The following is a 16,449-nucleotide window of genomic DNA, read 5'->3' as shown; positions in this document are numbered from 1 at the left end:
TCTTTCAGGACACCTGGGAAAGATTGCAGATGCTAAAAAATATGGGTGAAATTGTGACATCTCCCCGGTCTTCACACTGGTTTTTAGTATAACATGAGCTTGGAAATACATGAGAATCGTATATATTGAACAGTTTGTTGGAGTAAAAGTGTTCCATTTATAGTCCCATTTATACAAGATGTCTAGACTGGAAGAAGGAGTGATCTTTATGGCATCTCCAAATTTTTAGTTACTGTCAACAAAGACTGTTAAGGCACCAAGTTTAAAAGAAAAAATGTTTGGAAGTTTGTACGCTTCTGACCTTGTTACTCCGTGTAAAAAAATGTCCTTCATCCTCTGATTCTCTGCTTTTTTGCATCCTCTGATTCTCTACTTTTTTGGTGTTGGAGGCAGGCTTTCAGATATTGCCATTTTTGTTATCTTCTTTGTGGGCTTTCTTAAGAGCAGTATTAAATGCATCAGCAGGGATCACCCCACATCCAAGCAGCAGGATGACATGGGGCCAAGGTGCTCATAAAAGCCTCAGCTGTGATCATGGTTCACGTAGTCCTGTGTTTCCTTTGTTTTTACTTTTTATTTATTTATAGAAAGTGTTTTTTGGCTGCTCTGGGTTTTCATTGCTGTGAGAGCTTTTCTCTAGTTGTGGCAAGCAGGGGCTACTCTCTAGTTGCAGTGCATAGGTTTCTCGTTGCAATGGCTTCTCTTATTTTGGTCGGAGGTTCTAGAATGCAGGCTCAGGAGTTGCTGTACTTGGGCTTGGTTGCTCCGAGGCACGTGGGATCCTTCTGGACCAGGGATTGAACTGCATGTCCCTTGCATTGGCAGGCAGATTCTTAACCACTGGACCATGAGGGAGGTTGTGTTCTTGTGCTTGTTTGTTTCCTTGCCTCACTCCCTCTTATACGTATGAGGCAAAGTTCTCTCCACGCGTGCTCAACACCCCGTGCTGTTGGTGAGCCGAGGAAACCACTTGACAACTCAGTGCTCAGGTGGGTGCTGCACACCATGTCCCACTTGAATGTCTTGGTAGGCTCACTTTCCTACCTGATAGATCTTACTTAAACATAGTGTGTCTCAAGTTCTTTTTATTATCACTGCCTTAAGAAACTTTTTAGACTTTTTTCCTAATTGCCCCTCCATAAAATGTTAATTTATAACAGTTTATACAAGAGTATAACAGTAAAAGCTGTGCAGCAGATACAAAGTTAAATGTTCGTAGTTTTTTCATGCAAGCTGCTAGACTTGAAGGATCTCAGTTCCCCAACCAGGGATTGAACCTGGGTTGCAGCAGTGAAAGCCCAGAGTCCTAACTACTAGGTCACCAGAATTTTCTAATTTAACTGTTGACTTAAAAGTACTTACTTATTCTTAACCCTGAGCTGAATTTTAAAAATAAGGTTTATACTTTTTTATGTATGAAGCCCAGATATGCGGACTGGTGTGCTGCAGTCCATGGGGTCGCAAAGAGTTGGACGTGACTCAGCGACTGAACTGAACTGAAAACTTTAATACTACAGGTATACTGCATATTTATTATGTACTCCATGAATATCTGGACTTTAGGTGCTAAGGTTGCTCATTGCTACTGAGTGAGTCTTTGTTTCTAGGACTTTTTAAAATGCAGAGCCGAGGAAAACCTTTTTGTAAAAAAAAGTTCTGTTTTTTAAAGAAAAGCATTGATTTCATGTGGACAGTTCCAATTTATATTTAGGATTAGAGGATTTTTACTTAATATGTTGGGCTTTATAAGGGTTTTTTTTTTTACATTGAAAATCTTGGTTCCTGATGAATTTATATTATTACTCTGTCCATCTTTATTCAGAATAATATCAGTTATTATTACTAATAATTGTTAGAAACAGTTTAAAGCTTTATCTTCAGTTCTTTTTGTACTTAGAACATAGCCTACAATAAAGTACCTTTTGACCATTATTTTCCCAGTATTTTTAACAGGCAAGACTGTAGAATGCCTTAAACAATGCTTGCACTGGTATTTTGTAAATCTCATATTCATTCAGAGTCTGCTTTGTTTAAAAATGAGAAATGCATATTTTACTGTGGACTTTGGGGCAGTATGGAAGCAGAACCTTAATCAGATATCTATCAATATCTGTCTTCTCTGAGTTTCTTTCATCTGTCAGCACATTTCTTCTGTCCCCTGGTTAGGCTGTCTTTAGAGAGATAGCCTTCTATATATTACATCATTGCAGGAATCCCACAGATTGACACTCATTTAAAGCATTCCTGATAATTTTCTATAAATGACAGGCAGACAATCTAACTTCATTCAGGCAGGTCCCTGTTGTGGTTTTGATCTTAGTGTTCATTAGCTGTGGTCTAGTCTCCCCTTCTTGAGAAATAAAGTGTAATAGTCACTTGGGTGACTTGGACAACCTGTCCCCCTCCTAGAAACATCTCCAAGCACCCACCAGCCCTGGTTGGTCGTGGGTCAGGGTCAGGAATGTCATTGTCCTGCTGGGAGTTCTTTGAGGCCAAATAGGCCGCATGTAAGGTGGGCAGTTTGTCTTCAGACCCCAGCCCTCCAGCACTTACAGCCTGGGTGGCCCTTCCTATGTCTTAGTTTTTCCTTCTTCCATTCCTTCCTACCCCTCCAGGACTCTCATTGTAAACATTCTGCCTTTTTTTTAAAAAAAGAAAATTTCATTTCAAGAAAGGATGTGACTTGAGGTTCAGTTGATACATACCAGTGTGAACTTGCTTTAACTTTTAGTCCTTTCGCATTGTGAAAGGAGAAAATTTGGTCCCTTTATGGAAATGTTAGGTTATTAGCTTTAAAAAGGGTGGGGCAAATTTAGGGGAGTGGAAAAACTCTCTCCACCTTCTGAAACTACACCTGTTTGACAGCCGTGCATACACTTGCTTATGTTTAGGAACAGGGGAAAGGAGAAACGTGGGAAACAGCAACACAGCCCATTATATTAGCAAATGTTGTTGTTGTTTAGTTGCTAAGTCCTATCTGACTTTCTGCAACCTATGGACTGTAGCCCGTCAGGCTTCTCTGTCCATGGGATTTTCCAGGCAAGAATAGTGGAGTGGGTTGCCATTTCCTTCTCCAGGGGATCTTCCCGATCCAGGGATCGAACCCAGGTTTCTTGCATTGCAGCCAGACGCTTTACCATCTGAGCCACTAGGGAAGCATCAGCAAATAGATAGACGTTAATTAATTATTTGCCTTTCTTTAAACAGTAAACTGTGGGGAGAATCCCAGGGACCGGGGAGCCTGGTGGGCTGCCGTCTCTGGGGTCGCACAGAGTCGGACACGACTGAAGCGACTTAGCAGCAGCAGTGACGGTAGTTACAGTATTTTTATTTTGAGCGATGTTGAAGCCGGCCATAAAGAGTAAACAGTTGAGCAAAATTAACAGATAAAGTGCTTCGCTCTGAATGTCTCTGGAACTTCCTGTTTCCTGTTTTGATTTGCCCAGTATTCATCAGTAGCTGCTAAATGTTTTATCAGTGTTGTTATGGCAGCCACTGCGGCTGCTGCTGCTGTCGCTTCATTCGTGTCAGACTCTGTGTGACCCCATAGACGGCAGCCCACCAGGCTCCCCCGTCCCTGGGATTCTCCAGGCAAGAACACTGGAGTGGGTTGCCATTTCCTTCTCCAATGCATGAAAGTGAAAAGTGAAAGTGAAGTCGCTCAGTCATGTCCGACTCCTAGCGACCCCATGGACTGCAGCCTACCAGGCTCCTCTGTCCCTGGGATTCTCCAGGCAAGAATACTGGAGTGGGCTGCCATTTCCTTCTCCAGTGCATGAAAGTGAAAAGTCAAAGTGAAGTCGCTCAGTCATGCCTGACTCTTAGCGACCCCATGGACTGCAGCCTACCAGGCTCCTCTGTCCATGGGATTTTCCAGGCAAGAGTACTGGAGTGGGGTGCCATTGCCTTCTCCAATCGCAGCCACTAACTATGCCTTGGTATTCTTTCAGAAGATAAGGGTTTCTGCTCATTCTTTTAATTCCCAAAGGCTCCTAGCTTGTTTATGAATTGTATTCTCTGAACAAAGGTTTTCTCTTGGAATTATCTTCCTGGACTTCTTTGATGGCTTTTTTTTTTTTTTTTTTTTTTTCCGGTTCCACCAGTGGAACTGAAAAAAGGAAGTAGTTGGTACTATATAAGGGACAATTTTTTTTTAAATCAGTGTTGTACAGAACAAGGTCAATTCAGTTCAGTAGCTCAGTTGTATCTGACTCTTTGTGACTGCGTGGACTGCAGCACCCCAGGCCTCCCTGTCCATCACCAACTCCTGGGGCTTCCTCAAACTCATGTCCATTGAGTCAGTGATGCCATCCAGCCATCAGTGTGATCTTATATTTAGTTTGTGGTTTGTTGGTCCCACTATTGCTAAAAGTCCATTGTTTTAACATTTTGATATGTTATGAACTATACAATAATTAGCATTGTTTTACTTGTGTGGTACTACCTTTGGCAAAGCCAAGAAGCGAAGAAAGAGCAAAAGGTATTAATAACATATATGTTACAGGACCCTACTTGTAATAGTGAATAACTGGAAACACCGCCAAGATTAAATACTTGAAAAACAATTTGGCAAATGACATATAAATATAATGGAATGTGATAAACATGTAAATATAAACTAAGCTGAAAAAGCAGATGTTAAGATGATACAGACTCTTACAAAATGCAAGGGAAGAATACACTTTATTGGGCCCTGGGGGGCATGATCGCCAGTGAGGTATCAACCGTGATGAGTTATACTAACAGTAACTCCTGTGTGTTGGGTCAGGTTCTTCTGTAGTGTTAGCCCAGGTGATTTAGGACTTAATCCCTTTGTGCCAGTTTCTTCATCTGTAAAATGGGAATGATAATATCTGTCCTGTCTGTACAGGGCAGACTAAGAATTTGGGAAAGCATTTTAGAATGGCTCATCACTCCCCAGAGTTCCCTGAGGGTAGATGTTAGATCTGCCCTTCAGAAAGTCATCTTTGGCTAAAAGTCACAGACTCTAGAAGGAACTGGGTTCTCAGCTTGACTGTTACCTGGCTGGCTGGTTTTCTTAACCTCTTTGGTATCCATTTTCTTATATCTGAGATAAAGCATGGACAGAATCACCGCCAGGGTCATTTCCAGTTTTAAGATCCTGCAGGAGTTTAAATGTGTCAGAAGTAGCCTCTGCCACAGGGTCTAACGTAACAGTGCGCTTTCTTCCACTTTTTAGATGGTGTTTCAGTGGTGCTTCTTTATCCACTCAGATTATTCCAGCCTTGTTTCAGGAATCTGAAACTTCTTCTTTAAGGAAGCCTGTCTTAGATGGGATTTTTTTTTAACGTAGTGCCGTTTTCCTTGGAAAAGCTCTAGGTTTGTCCATGTTATATTATGTTAATAATATTGCAGAGCATGTTGTTATGTCCTAAGGCTAGCAGTTGTCGGTCTTTTATTTAAGTGTTGTTTTTTTATTTAATTTTAAGCCAGAAGAAGTTTGCACACATGAAATGGACAGCTTGACCAAAAGTTTGAAAACACTATTCATAGGCCTTCTGTGCCTCAGGCCACACACAGAGGCGCTCACTCTTGGGCCTATACTATTGCCTGCCTCGGGCAGGTCCACTAATCTTTTTGTGCTTTGCTTTTTCCATCTGTAACTTGCTTGTCCTTGGGGGCTTGGCCAGGGCTGCACTGGGACCAAGTCACTCCCTTTACTGGGGATGGAAGATGAGTCGAAAGTAGGGTACTTTGTTTTCACAATCTCATTATTCTCTTCTTTCTCTTCTAACATGCCCTACTTGTCAGCTGAAATTTAATTCTGAAACTACAGCACATCTGTCCTAATGGCATGCTTGAAGTTATGTTTATTCCATGTTGGCCAAAAGTCTGAATTGAAAAGTTAACTAATTGTGAAGTTATAGATACAGTCTCAAATACACAACATTTCCAGTCTTTCTTTAATTAGCATAGAATAGTCTCTTTATTGTTGTTTTTATTCTTTCACTATAACTGTGGAGAAAGTAATAAATTCTGCATATTTTGCTGTCCTTTAAAGGTTTTCATCAGATGAAAGAGTTGGAAAGACCCATTTTATTGACCCTGGAAAGCAGGATGATCTATACCTTTTATTTTTGAAGTTGTGATTCTGTATCTGTCCTATGAACATTTAAGAAATGTGAAAATTTGGGGGGAAATGATTTAAGTGCAAGACAGATATAGGATGAGGGCGTTATTTTAGAATTGTTGTTCAGTCGCTCAGGTCATAAGTAAAAGACATGTGGGATTTGCTGCCAAGGATTCAGGGGCAGTTCGGGCTTCCAGGTCAGCTGCCTGCATTACCTAGCTTCTCTGTGCTCTGCTTTCCTCCTCCCTCGTGAGCACTCAGCAGTAAGCCTGTAACAGGGAAGAGTGAAACCTGACTCCATGCTGGATCTGTTTCTTTGACTTTGTTGTTGTTGTTCAGTCGCTCAGTCGTTGTCTGACTCTTTGCGACCCCGTGGACTGCAGTGTGCCAGGCTTCCCTGTCCATCACAGTCTGCTGGAGTTTGCTCAAACTCATGTCCATTGAGTGGGTGATGCCATCCAACCATCTCATCCTCTGTCACCCCCTTCTCCTCCAGCCCCCAGTCTTTCCTTGGTGTGTATGAGAGAAACATAGCTAAGATTAGACTTTAAAATAGATTCTAAGAGTGGTGATCATTTTGTGATGTATAGAAATATTGAGTCACCATTCTGTGCACCTGGAACTAACATGGTGTTGTAGGTCAGTTACACTGTAATAAAAAAAAAAAAGTAAATAAAATGACAAATATCAAAAGGTGATAGCCATGGAAATATATTATAAATTTCCTTATACTAAGTAAAACTGGAAAATTTTGCAGTCATGATTCTAAATGTTTAGTCATAAGGTGATTGTGGTGATCTATTAAAAAAAATGGTTCCTTGTTGAAGACATTTCTCCATTAGTTAGAAGCTAGGTAGTCTGGACTTTGCTGATTTCCTTTTTAAGCACAAGTGTGATTTAGGACTTAATCCCTTTGTGCCAGTTTCTTCATCTGTAAAATGGGAATGATAATATCTGTCCTGTCTGTACAGGGAGAGGCAGACTAAGAACTTGGGAAAGCATTTTAGAATGGCTGATCACTCCCCAGAGTTCCCTGAGGGTAGATGTTAGATCTGCCCTTCAGAAAGTCATCTTTGGCTAAAAGTCACAGACTCAAGAAGGAACTGGGTTCTCAGCTTGACTGTTACCTGGCTGGCTGGTTTTCTTAACCTCTTTGGTATCCATTTTCTTATATCTGAGATATAAGAACCCTGACAGAACCCAGTCCTTATTAGCAGGGCAGGTTTTGCCCTGTCCTGTTGATAGAATTACACTCATCTCACACATTAGCAAAGTAATGCTCAAAATTCTCCAAGACAGGCTTCAGCAACATGTGAACCATGAACTTCCAGATGTTCAAGCTGGTTTTAGAAAAGGCAGAGGACCCAGAGATCAAATTGCCAACATCCGTTGGATCACCAAAAAAGCAAGAGTTCCAGAAAAACATCTACTTCTGTTTTATTGGCTGCGCCAAAGCCTTTGACTGTGTCAAGGCTGTATATTGTCACCCTGCTTACTTAACTTATATGCAGAATACATCATATGAAATGCCGGGCTGGATGAAGTAAAAGCTGGAATCAAGATTGTTAATTCTGGGAATCAACAATCTTGGGAATCAACTGGGAAAAACATCAATCAACTGGGAAAAACATCAATAACCTCAGATATGCAGATGACACCACCGTTTATGGCAGAAAGTGAAGAAGAACTAAAAAGCCTCTTGATGAAAGTGAAAGAGGAGAGTGAAAAATTTGGCTTAAAAGTCAACATTCAGAAAACTAAGATCATGGCATCCAGTCCCTTCACTTCATGGTAAATAGATGGGGCAACAATGGAAACAGTGACAGACTTTATTTTTAAAAGACACTTGCTCCTTAGAAGAAAAGCTATGACCAACCTAGACAGCATATTAAAAAGCAGACACATTACTTTGCCAACAAAGGTCCATCTAGTCAAAGCTATGGTTTTTCCAGTGGTCGTGTATGGATGTGAGAGTTGGACTATGAAGAAAGCTGAGCACTGAAGAATTGATGCTTTTGAACTGTGGTGTTGGAGAAGACTCTTGAGAGTCCCTTGGACTGCAAGGAGACCCAACCAGTCAATCCTAAGGGAAAATCAGTCTTGAATATTCATTGGAAGGACTGATGCTGAAACTCCAATACTTTGGCCACTTGATGCTAAGAACTGACTAATTGGAAAAGACCCTGATGCTGGGAAAGATTGAAGGTGGGAGGAGAAAGGGACGACAGAGGATGAGATGGTTGGATGGCATCACCAACTCAATGGACATGAGTTTGAGTAAGCTCCGGGAGTTGGTGATGGACAGGGAAGCGTGGCGTGCTGCAGTCCTTTGGGGTGCAAAGAGTCAGACTCGACTGATGACTGAACTGAACTGATTGATAGAATGTCACTGTGAGCACAGGCTCCCTCTCTGAGCCCGTGCGGTGGGGGTAAGTGGGCCTGGCACTGCTCTCCTGTCCAGTTGCCTCAGACTTAAGGGTTAATGATGTCTGCAGGTGTGTTGGGATTAGCACTGTAAAGTTGTGTAAGGGGCTTTTCTTTCTTTTGATCTTCAGAAAGGGATGAAAGATAGCCATTACACTCAAGGGATTAGGCCCCCTCTCTTTAAAGACTTTAGGTGCCATAAATATTTCACATCAGATGTAAGGTGAAGACTTCTGTGTGTCTGGGGAAAATGGGTGTTTTATATTACCAGTTGGAAATTATTTAGTCTCCACTTACAAATTAAATGGTCTTTGCAGAGAACTTTTCTTCCAATCTGGAGTATACTAAGATCTGAAAAAAAAGTGTGTGTTTATATCATGGTAGTTACAGCAGTTTTTCCTCCTGATGTTCCTAAACCTTTTTCTTTTTATGAGTTAATGTCTTACCTATATTGTGCCTTTCCCCCTTGGGTGCTCCCTCATTGCATTGAGGCACTCCAGAAAACAATAAAAAAAAAAAAACTACTGCTTCTAAAACTTTGAGAACCACCACCCTTAAGAATGATACCTTGCTCACATAAGTATGTGGTCAGTTTTCTTAAGCCCTATATTTTGTCTTCTTTTTTCCTTTAAATTATTTAGAAAAGGAAGGTGAGGTTGATGTGCTGGCAACATGGTAAGTCGTAGTAACGACCTTATCAAAAAGTGGGGGGAAACCAGGAAAAAGTCCTTGGTGGAAAATTATGATCAGAGCCCCATTCTGCTCTTGGCCTGTCGCCCCATCTGTCAGTTTCCCTCCAGAAATGGAACACTGGATTTTCTTTTTTTTTTTCCTTTCGTGTGATTTCCTAGGCTGGGTTATTGGACCTCGGACTGGATAATTTTATATATATCTAGTTGTATTAGAATTAGGGACTTGGTAGATGGAAAGGATTGGGTTTGGGTGGGTGCTGGCCCGAGAGTCAGCCTGTTAGGTGATTTTTCCTTCCTCCCACCCCATATTATTTACATAGTCAGATTTAAAACACTTTAGAACAGATTTAAAACACTTTCTCTTGGCCCAGTAGCCTTACTCTATCTACATAACTTTGCATTTTGTGTTTGTCCCTGAATTCAGGGGCTTATGGATGGTTATTTTTATTAAAGCTCATGATAATACCTTCTGTTACTTGCTGTGATGTGTATGATATACCAACATTCCTTCTCCAGTGTTCTTCACCCTCCTTTTAATTTTGTTCTTTTTATTATGGAAAATTTGAATGATAAAGTACCAGATTGCTGGCAGTTACAATATGTGGGTGTGAACCTCAAAGCATATACTAGTAATGTGAAGAAAGGGAAAAGTAAAACTGTGCAAGTTGGGGATTTTTAGAGCTGGATTAAATAAAGTATCAAATGAATTAGTTGAAAACAGTCGATGGCGGGCAGGGGGGTGGTGGGTGGGCAGTGGACGGGGGGTGTTAAAGATTAAGGAAGTAAGAGCTTCATGCTTGATAACACCAAGGAGCTTTCAGATTAGGGGTCTGCTCAGTTACCGCCTTAAGCTTCTGCTTCCGATGCTTCACACAATTACAGGAATAAACTCTATGCGTCAAGCTTATCCAAACTTCGGGCCTATAATATTACTCCAAAAGAAAGACGAGGGCAAAAAGAAACTGTGAAAGGTGTTTGGCAACGAGTAAGAGAGGGAGCTCACAAACTCTTTGAAGGTCAATTAGCCAGAAAATGTGCTAAAGACTGGGTGCTGTGCCGGATTACTGGCCCAAGAATTCCCCCAAGGTCCTCACAGTGGTCCTGCCGTTTCAGCACAGGGAGACAATTACAGACCTGGAGGAGATGCTACAAAAGCTTTAATTAAGGGACTTACTTACACCCCACTAAGTTCTGGAAATTAAATTCTTGTTTGTGCTTAACTGACGTTTCTTTTGTCTGGGTTTCCACATGTATTTCAACAGAGAACACTTATTTTCCCCAAATCTGTTTTTCCGTTGGAAGCCATTTTGCTGTGATGGATACCATCAAAGCTGAGGTTTAATCAGCATAAGGAACTGGGTAGAAAACTGGGCTGAGAGGCTTTTTGGCTGGAGAGGTTTTGGGCACAGGTTGAAAATTGTAGTATTTATGTACCTTGGTACAACAGTAAACCAGGAACTCTGGGCTTAAATGAATGATTAAAAGAAGGCAGTTTGTAGAATTCACGTTTCAGAATTCCCATTCACAAGGCAGCATGGTTTCCCTTGAATTTAACAACTTTATGATTCTAGACACAGTAGGCTTCTCTTTCTCCAGAAATAATTTTGTTTGCCGGTGAGATTAAAGGGGCCTCCGGCTATCATCCAGGTCTGATGTTTCATAAGCTTAGACCCATATTTAGGTTCCACTCAGATGTGATTTCTTTTACTTCTGGAAAGACCGATTCAGGTTGCCTGGGTCCTGGCTGGAGTTCACTGATGTGCTGAGCGCCCCTCCTGCTGATGAAGGGGGCGCGCGCATCTTTGAACTCGGCCCTAATTGCCTTAGCGGGGGCGTGTTCACTTTTTTGTTGTTGTTAGTGAAGCACTTCTCTCTCTCATCCGGTCTTCTTTGAAGCCATTCAATTCTGCCTGCAAAGTTTGGTTTGAACCATGAAGACTTTTTTTAAAAGCACTAAGAAATGCTTATGTTCTAGTAACTTGAAATTTTCTTTCAATATGTCTGGTTCACATACAACATCAGTCAGGTGGTACAGTGTCTCTCTGTACCCCTTACAAACTTGAAGGCACTTTTGTGTGCCTCTCAACTTATGTCTGAAGAAGAGAGACCTTCAGCCTTCCACTAACTTAACAGAGGCATCAATCAAAACATCGTAAGACTTTGTGAAACATGAAAAAGGGCAAGAAAAGTGAAAATTGTCATCACGGTTTAAAACGGTTTTCGGCACAGTGAAGTTATACAGAACCCCCCCCCCCCCCATTGGGTTTAGTTTTTACGTGTGGATGGGCAGGGGAGGATCGGCGTTGGATGAGAGGGCGGAGGATCCCCTTGGGAGCCCCCGCACTGAGCCCCGGCTCCTCTGCAGGGAGGCCCCCTGACCCCAGGCAGTTGTGGAGGCTGAGACTTTTGACATTGGTGTCATTGACAATGTTCCTACACTTGGATATATTTGAAATAATGCATGATATGATTTTCCGTTCTTTTTGCCTTTCTTTGGAAAGGAGGAACATTCTGTCTGGTGATGAATGTTTTTGTTTGATCAAGTTTTTAACCAGTTAGTGAGTTCCAGTAGAGCTCGGTGCCAGCTTCTGGAGAGAGGGCCAGCTGGCGATGTCATGCTTGCTAGCTAAAGAAGAACGTCACTGAATTTTGCTTAAAAAAGTGCTGATTTGAAAAGTTGTTTTATGAACTAAAAATTCAAAGTTCTTATCTCTCAGGCTTTATTTTGCTAACATTGTAGAACCAGCACATCTGGCTTAGATTCTAAAATAGTTTGGTTTTATGCTTCAGTTAAAATGAATCCAATCAAATTGGAATTGGAAGACAGATAAAAAGGAAGGATTTTGGTACAGTGAGGATTCTTAAACATAGCAAGGTTATCAGAAAAGTTCTTCAAAACTTCCTCTCTGAACAGCCTTTAAAAATAGGCTTTTTTAGATAAGGCTTTTTTAGATACTGTAGTTTATTCAGATAGAATTCTATGTAAGGGTTGTAACTCTACAATTCTTGGTTATACTGCTCACCACCAACACTTTTAAATACTTGTCATTTGAAGATTTATTTGGTGTGAGAGAGGGTGGTCTTGTCTTTTTGTTTGTTTGGTTGCAGTATATGGCATGTGGAATCTTAGTTCCCCAACCAGGAACTGAACCCATATCCTCTCTATTGGGAGCACTGATTCTTAACCACTGGACTGCCAGCAAAGTCAAACTTAAGTTTGTTTGGCCTGGTTTTGTCTTTTAAGTTAGGTTTTTATTTTGACAGAATTAAAACATGCGATCTTTGTCAGATTTAACAGTGTTTGTATGTCATTAAGACCATACATTATCAATGAGTATGCTTTCTGTATTATTTCGTGTGACCCCTCTCTCCAAGTGTGGATTAATGCACACAGCCAAACCATTATGAACTTCAAATGCAGTTCATTGAAATTCTTGCTTTTAATAGTAAAGCAAAATTACTTAGTTTGGAAAGATTTGAGAAGCAGACCACCTTATATTTCAGCTGGGTTGCTTTGGGGTTCTTTAAGAATGATAGTTAAAAATGTTTTTCAGGAATGGAAACAAACATCCTTCCTTCCTAAGTCTCTAGCAGACTCTGACTTGATGGTAACTCCCCCCCCCCCCCCCACACGCCAGTTCTGTGTTTCTTCATTGTCCTGACCTTGGAGCCATTAGCAGAGACTCTGTTTCTACTCTTTCATCAATAATGCACTCGCTCAGAAACGGCAGGCTGGGGGCTTGTGGCCCGGGGTTTTTATAGTTCATACGAGTAGACGTTTTGGTTGAGTCCGTGGGGATCTGCGGACCTGATCCATTTTCAAGCTGGTGGTGAGAGAAACGAGTCAGCCTTTGCTTTCCCTCAGCAGAGCGTGGAGCGTTGCGGCATGACTGTGCCTGGGTGTCTGTCTGCTCGTCTTTTAGCTGTTTAAACCTTAAGAACTGTTTCTGGGTTAGTCAGCCATATCCATGTCATTGGCACCAGAATGAAGAGGGAACTTTCTACCTGTCTTGAGTAAATCAGGGGTCAGACTAGCCCTGTGTTGGGGCTGGCCTTTGCCGTGGTTTACAGTAGATGTGCCAGAACTGCTCAGAAGGTTCTCTTGCCCACAGGAATGCGGGTCACATTCAGGTCCAAGGCCCGCGCCTGCCAAAGACAGCGCAGCTTGTGTTTCTCTGTGGAATGAGGTAGAAAAGAGTGCTGTTCTGAACAGGACGTGAATTCAGTGTAGACTCTGCATCCAGAAAGTGTTACTATGAAGAACCTGTTTCAGAACAGGTTCTTCGCAGGCACAGTGGCAGTTGGTCTTACATTTCATTTTCCCTTTGTCATCTTTCAGAGCAGTTCCACGTCTGCACACACCCCCCTCCCCAAGTCTCCTCCCAGCTCCACTCCTTCAGTCTCCTCCTCTTCATCCTGTCTGGACCACTGCAATAAAAAACACAGGGTCCCCATTTTCATGTTTGCCCCTAACCTTTTCCTTATAAGGGTGTCTTGAAGAAAATGCTTCTTTTTAAGAAGAAACCAGAGAGTGCAAGATTGCACTCTGGTTTCACGGCCAGGAGTTTAAAGAACAGTTATTTTTTAAAGGCGACTAGCAAGCTTTCAGTGTTAAATGTCTATTGACATTTTTGCCTGGAGAAGCACTGATTCTCCTCTCCCTGTCTTGCAGGCCCTGTGTTCTTCCCTGGGCGATGTGCGGAGATCTTTGCCCGGGGTCAGAGCATCGGGAAGCTGGGGGTCCTTCATCCCGACGTTATCACCAAGTTCGAGCTGACTATGCCCTGCTCCTGCGTGGAAATCAACATTGAGCCGTTTTTGTGAAGATGAGTCTCTGCTGTGGGGTTGTCTCCCCCAGGGTCTTTCTCTTCTCCTGGATGCCCTTTAGTCGTCCCCACAGGAAGTCCACTTGTGCATTGACGTTGAATAAAGGAGAAAGCAGTGTCTGGCTCCCTGGGTGATACTACCATTCCCACGTCCAGCCAGCTTGTACCACACACATGGGGTGTCTGTGTGAAGCTGCCTTGTCCGTGAAGGCCAGCGGGAGAGCCAGTCCAGAGAATCAGAAATGCTCCTCACATGTCAGAACTTCCACCATTGCCCTCACTTCTGCAATCCTGGATCCCACTCTTTGCCCTGAGGAAACGAGAGAGCTGATTAGAGCACACGTTTGAGGTTAACTCAGGATTTTTATTTTTTGACATTTGATGTGTGCTCATCATTGGGAAACAATAATAGCATTTCTAGAAAACCTTTAAGAATCGGTGATGGTCTAGTAGTTACAGCCTTTGAAGTCATTTAAAAGAAAAATGCACACATATTCAAAATATTTGAGAGTGAATACTTGGAGACAGCTAGAAGAGTTTAAAGGGAGACACTGGCACCAGGGCCCTGTGAATGCTAAACAGTATAAAACTTACTTTTGCCCTAGCCCCCACATTTTATTGTGGTCAGCGTTATAAAGTCATGGTTTTAAATACTCAATAGAGCTACTAGTTTCTGTCATATTTTATAGGGAGGTATTAGATCTCTTCTTCTGAAGCTAAGCTTCTGCCAGTCTGCCTTGTCTTACCCCCTAACTTACTTTAATATTTTGATCTAGAATCCTCCAGTAAGTACCATGTATTTCAAAAGCTAGATGAAATGTTTGAGAAAAGTTCTTAATTACCACCAAGACGAGATATGAAACAAAATAAAATGTAAAACTCTTAAAGTCCCCGTAGAAATAGCTAACAAGGATAGACAGAAATTATGCTTATGGAGTTTTTGTGGCACCTAATACTGAGACCATATTTCCTACCTTGAATCAGGGCAGCAGTGTCCAACTTAGCAAGATTTATGAACACACAGACTGTCAGTGGTTCCTTCCCAATCCTGTTGTAAGCAGATCCTCACATTTCAGTAATGAAGTGAGGTACAACCATAAAAAACAATGCTCTTCAAAGGGTTTGTATCTAGCAAGAAATCTATAAAATTTCTTATAACTTGACAACCCAATTTTTAAAAATAGACGAGATTTGAACATACGTTTTCCTAAAGAAGATAAATAAGCACATGAGAAGATGCTTAACATCATTAGTCATCAGGGAAATGCAAATAAAAAAGAAACTAGTAATTAAAATGGCTAAAATTTTAAAAAACTGACTGTAGCAAGTGTTGGTATGACTGGAGCAACTGGAACTGTCACGTGTGGCTGGTGGGAATGTATAGCGATACAGCCACTCTGGAAAATAGTTTGGCAATGTGTTAAATCATGAAACACATCTGCCATCTAGCCGTTCTACTCCTAGGCTTACTCATGGCCATACAGAGAGTTTTATGCGGCTGTTCACAGCAGTGTTAATCAGATGACTGGGTACAAACAGATGAATGGATAAATATAGTATATTTATACTCTGGAATACATCACAGCCCCGAAATACATCACATTCCTTTTTTAAAGGAATGAACTACTGATACTCAAAACATGAATGACTCTCTGAGCACTACATTAAGTGAAAGAAGCCAGACACAAGACTACATGTGATTGCATTTATATGAAGAGCTGGAAAAGTCAAAGGCAGATTGATTGGCTGGAGCTTGTGGAAGGGAAATTGACTGCAAAGAATTAAGAGTTAACTCTTTGGGGTGATCGGAATATCTGTACCTTAAATAAGGTGGTATTAGTAGTTAAGAAGTAGATTATACCTCATTAAAGCTAGGAGACAAAAATTAGTGCAACTTTTGTATTTTGATGTGAACACCAACAGATGTACGCTTAGGGTAGAAGAGCATGAATTTCAGAATCCGCATGTCTGCTTGTGATGGCTTACTGCTCCACCACCATTAGTGAGACGTTCTTCCCCAGTTTCAAGTTCACTGACTGAAGTCAGGGTTTGTGAGTCAGGATAGCCATTGTTGAAGTGGGTGGAACCATTAATTCTGTTGGCAGCCACTGATACCTAACTGTGTATCCCGGCAGGAAAGGGAAACAATCAACTCCAGCCATCATGTGGCATTCCTGCCCTCTGAAGCAGGAGGCAGTAGGAAGAAAAACAGTATTGGGTACGTTAGATGAAGAGCCTTCACTTACGAGTCGAGGCTGCACAGCAAGATGGTCTTATACTTGTGCCTGTGAGTGTTTTGAACTGGAGCCAGAGCAGTCTGTGGGCACTGCCTGCCAGAAAGCTTTCACTGGAGAAGACACACCTGCCTAGTAAAAACTGGGAGCCCTCATATTAAAAGGGAAGTTAGATATAATTG

At 41.7% G+C, this 16,449-nt stretch overlaps 1 protein-coding gene across 2 annotated transcripts in view; it reads left to right on the top strand.

Moving 5' to 3' along the window:
• Nucleotides 1–14,157, top strand: part of FARSB (phenylalanyl-tRNA synthetase subunit beta) — a 68,725-nt gene extending 54,568 nt beyond the window's left edge. For both annotated transcript variants that reach the window (XM_006079641.3, XM_044937887.1), the window contains one exon: nt 13,880–14,157. In XM_006079641.3, the coding sequence (XP_006079703.2) occupies nt 13,880–14,031 (152 nt within the window). In that variant the 3' untranslated portion in view covers nt 14,032–14,157. The remainder of the gene's footprint in view (nt 1–13,879) is intronic.
• Nucleotides 14,158–16,449: the final 2,292 nt, after the last annotated feature.

The sequence above is a fragment of the Bubalus bubalis genome, chromosome 2 (assembly GCF_019923935.1).
Source record: "Bubalus bubalis isolate 160015118507 breed Murrah chromosome 2, NDDB_SH_1, whole genome shotgun sequence".
In the NCBI taxonomy this organism is placed as follows: Eukaryota; Metazoa; Chordata; class Mammalia; order Artiodactyla; family Bovidae; genus Bubalus; species Bubalus bubalis.
The sequence above is the reverse complement of the archived record's forward strand: the minus strand, read 5'-3'. Positions and strand labels throughout refer to the sequence as shown.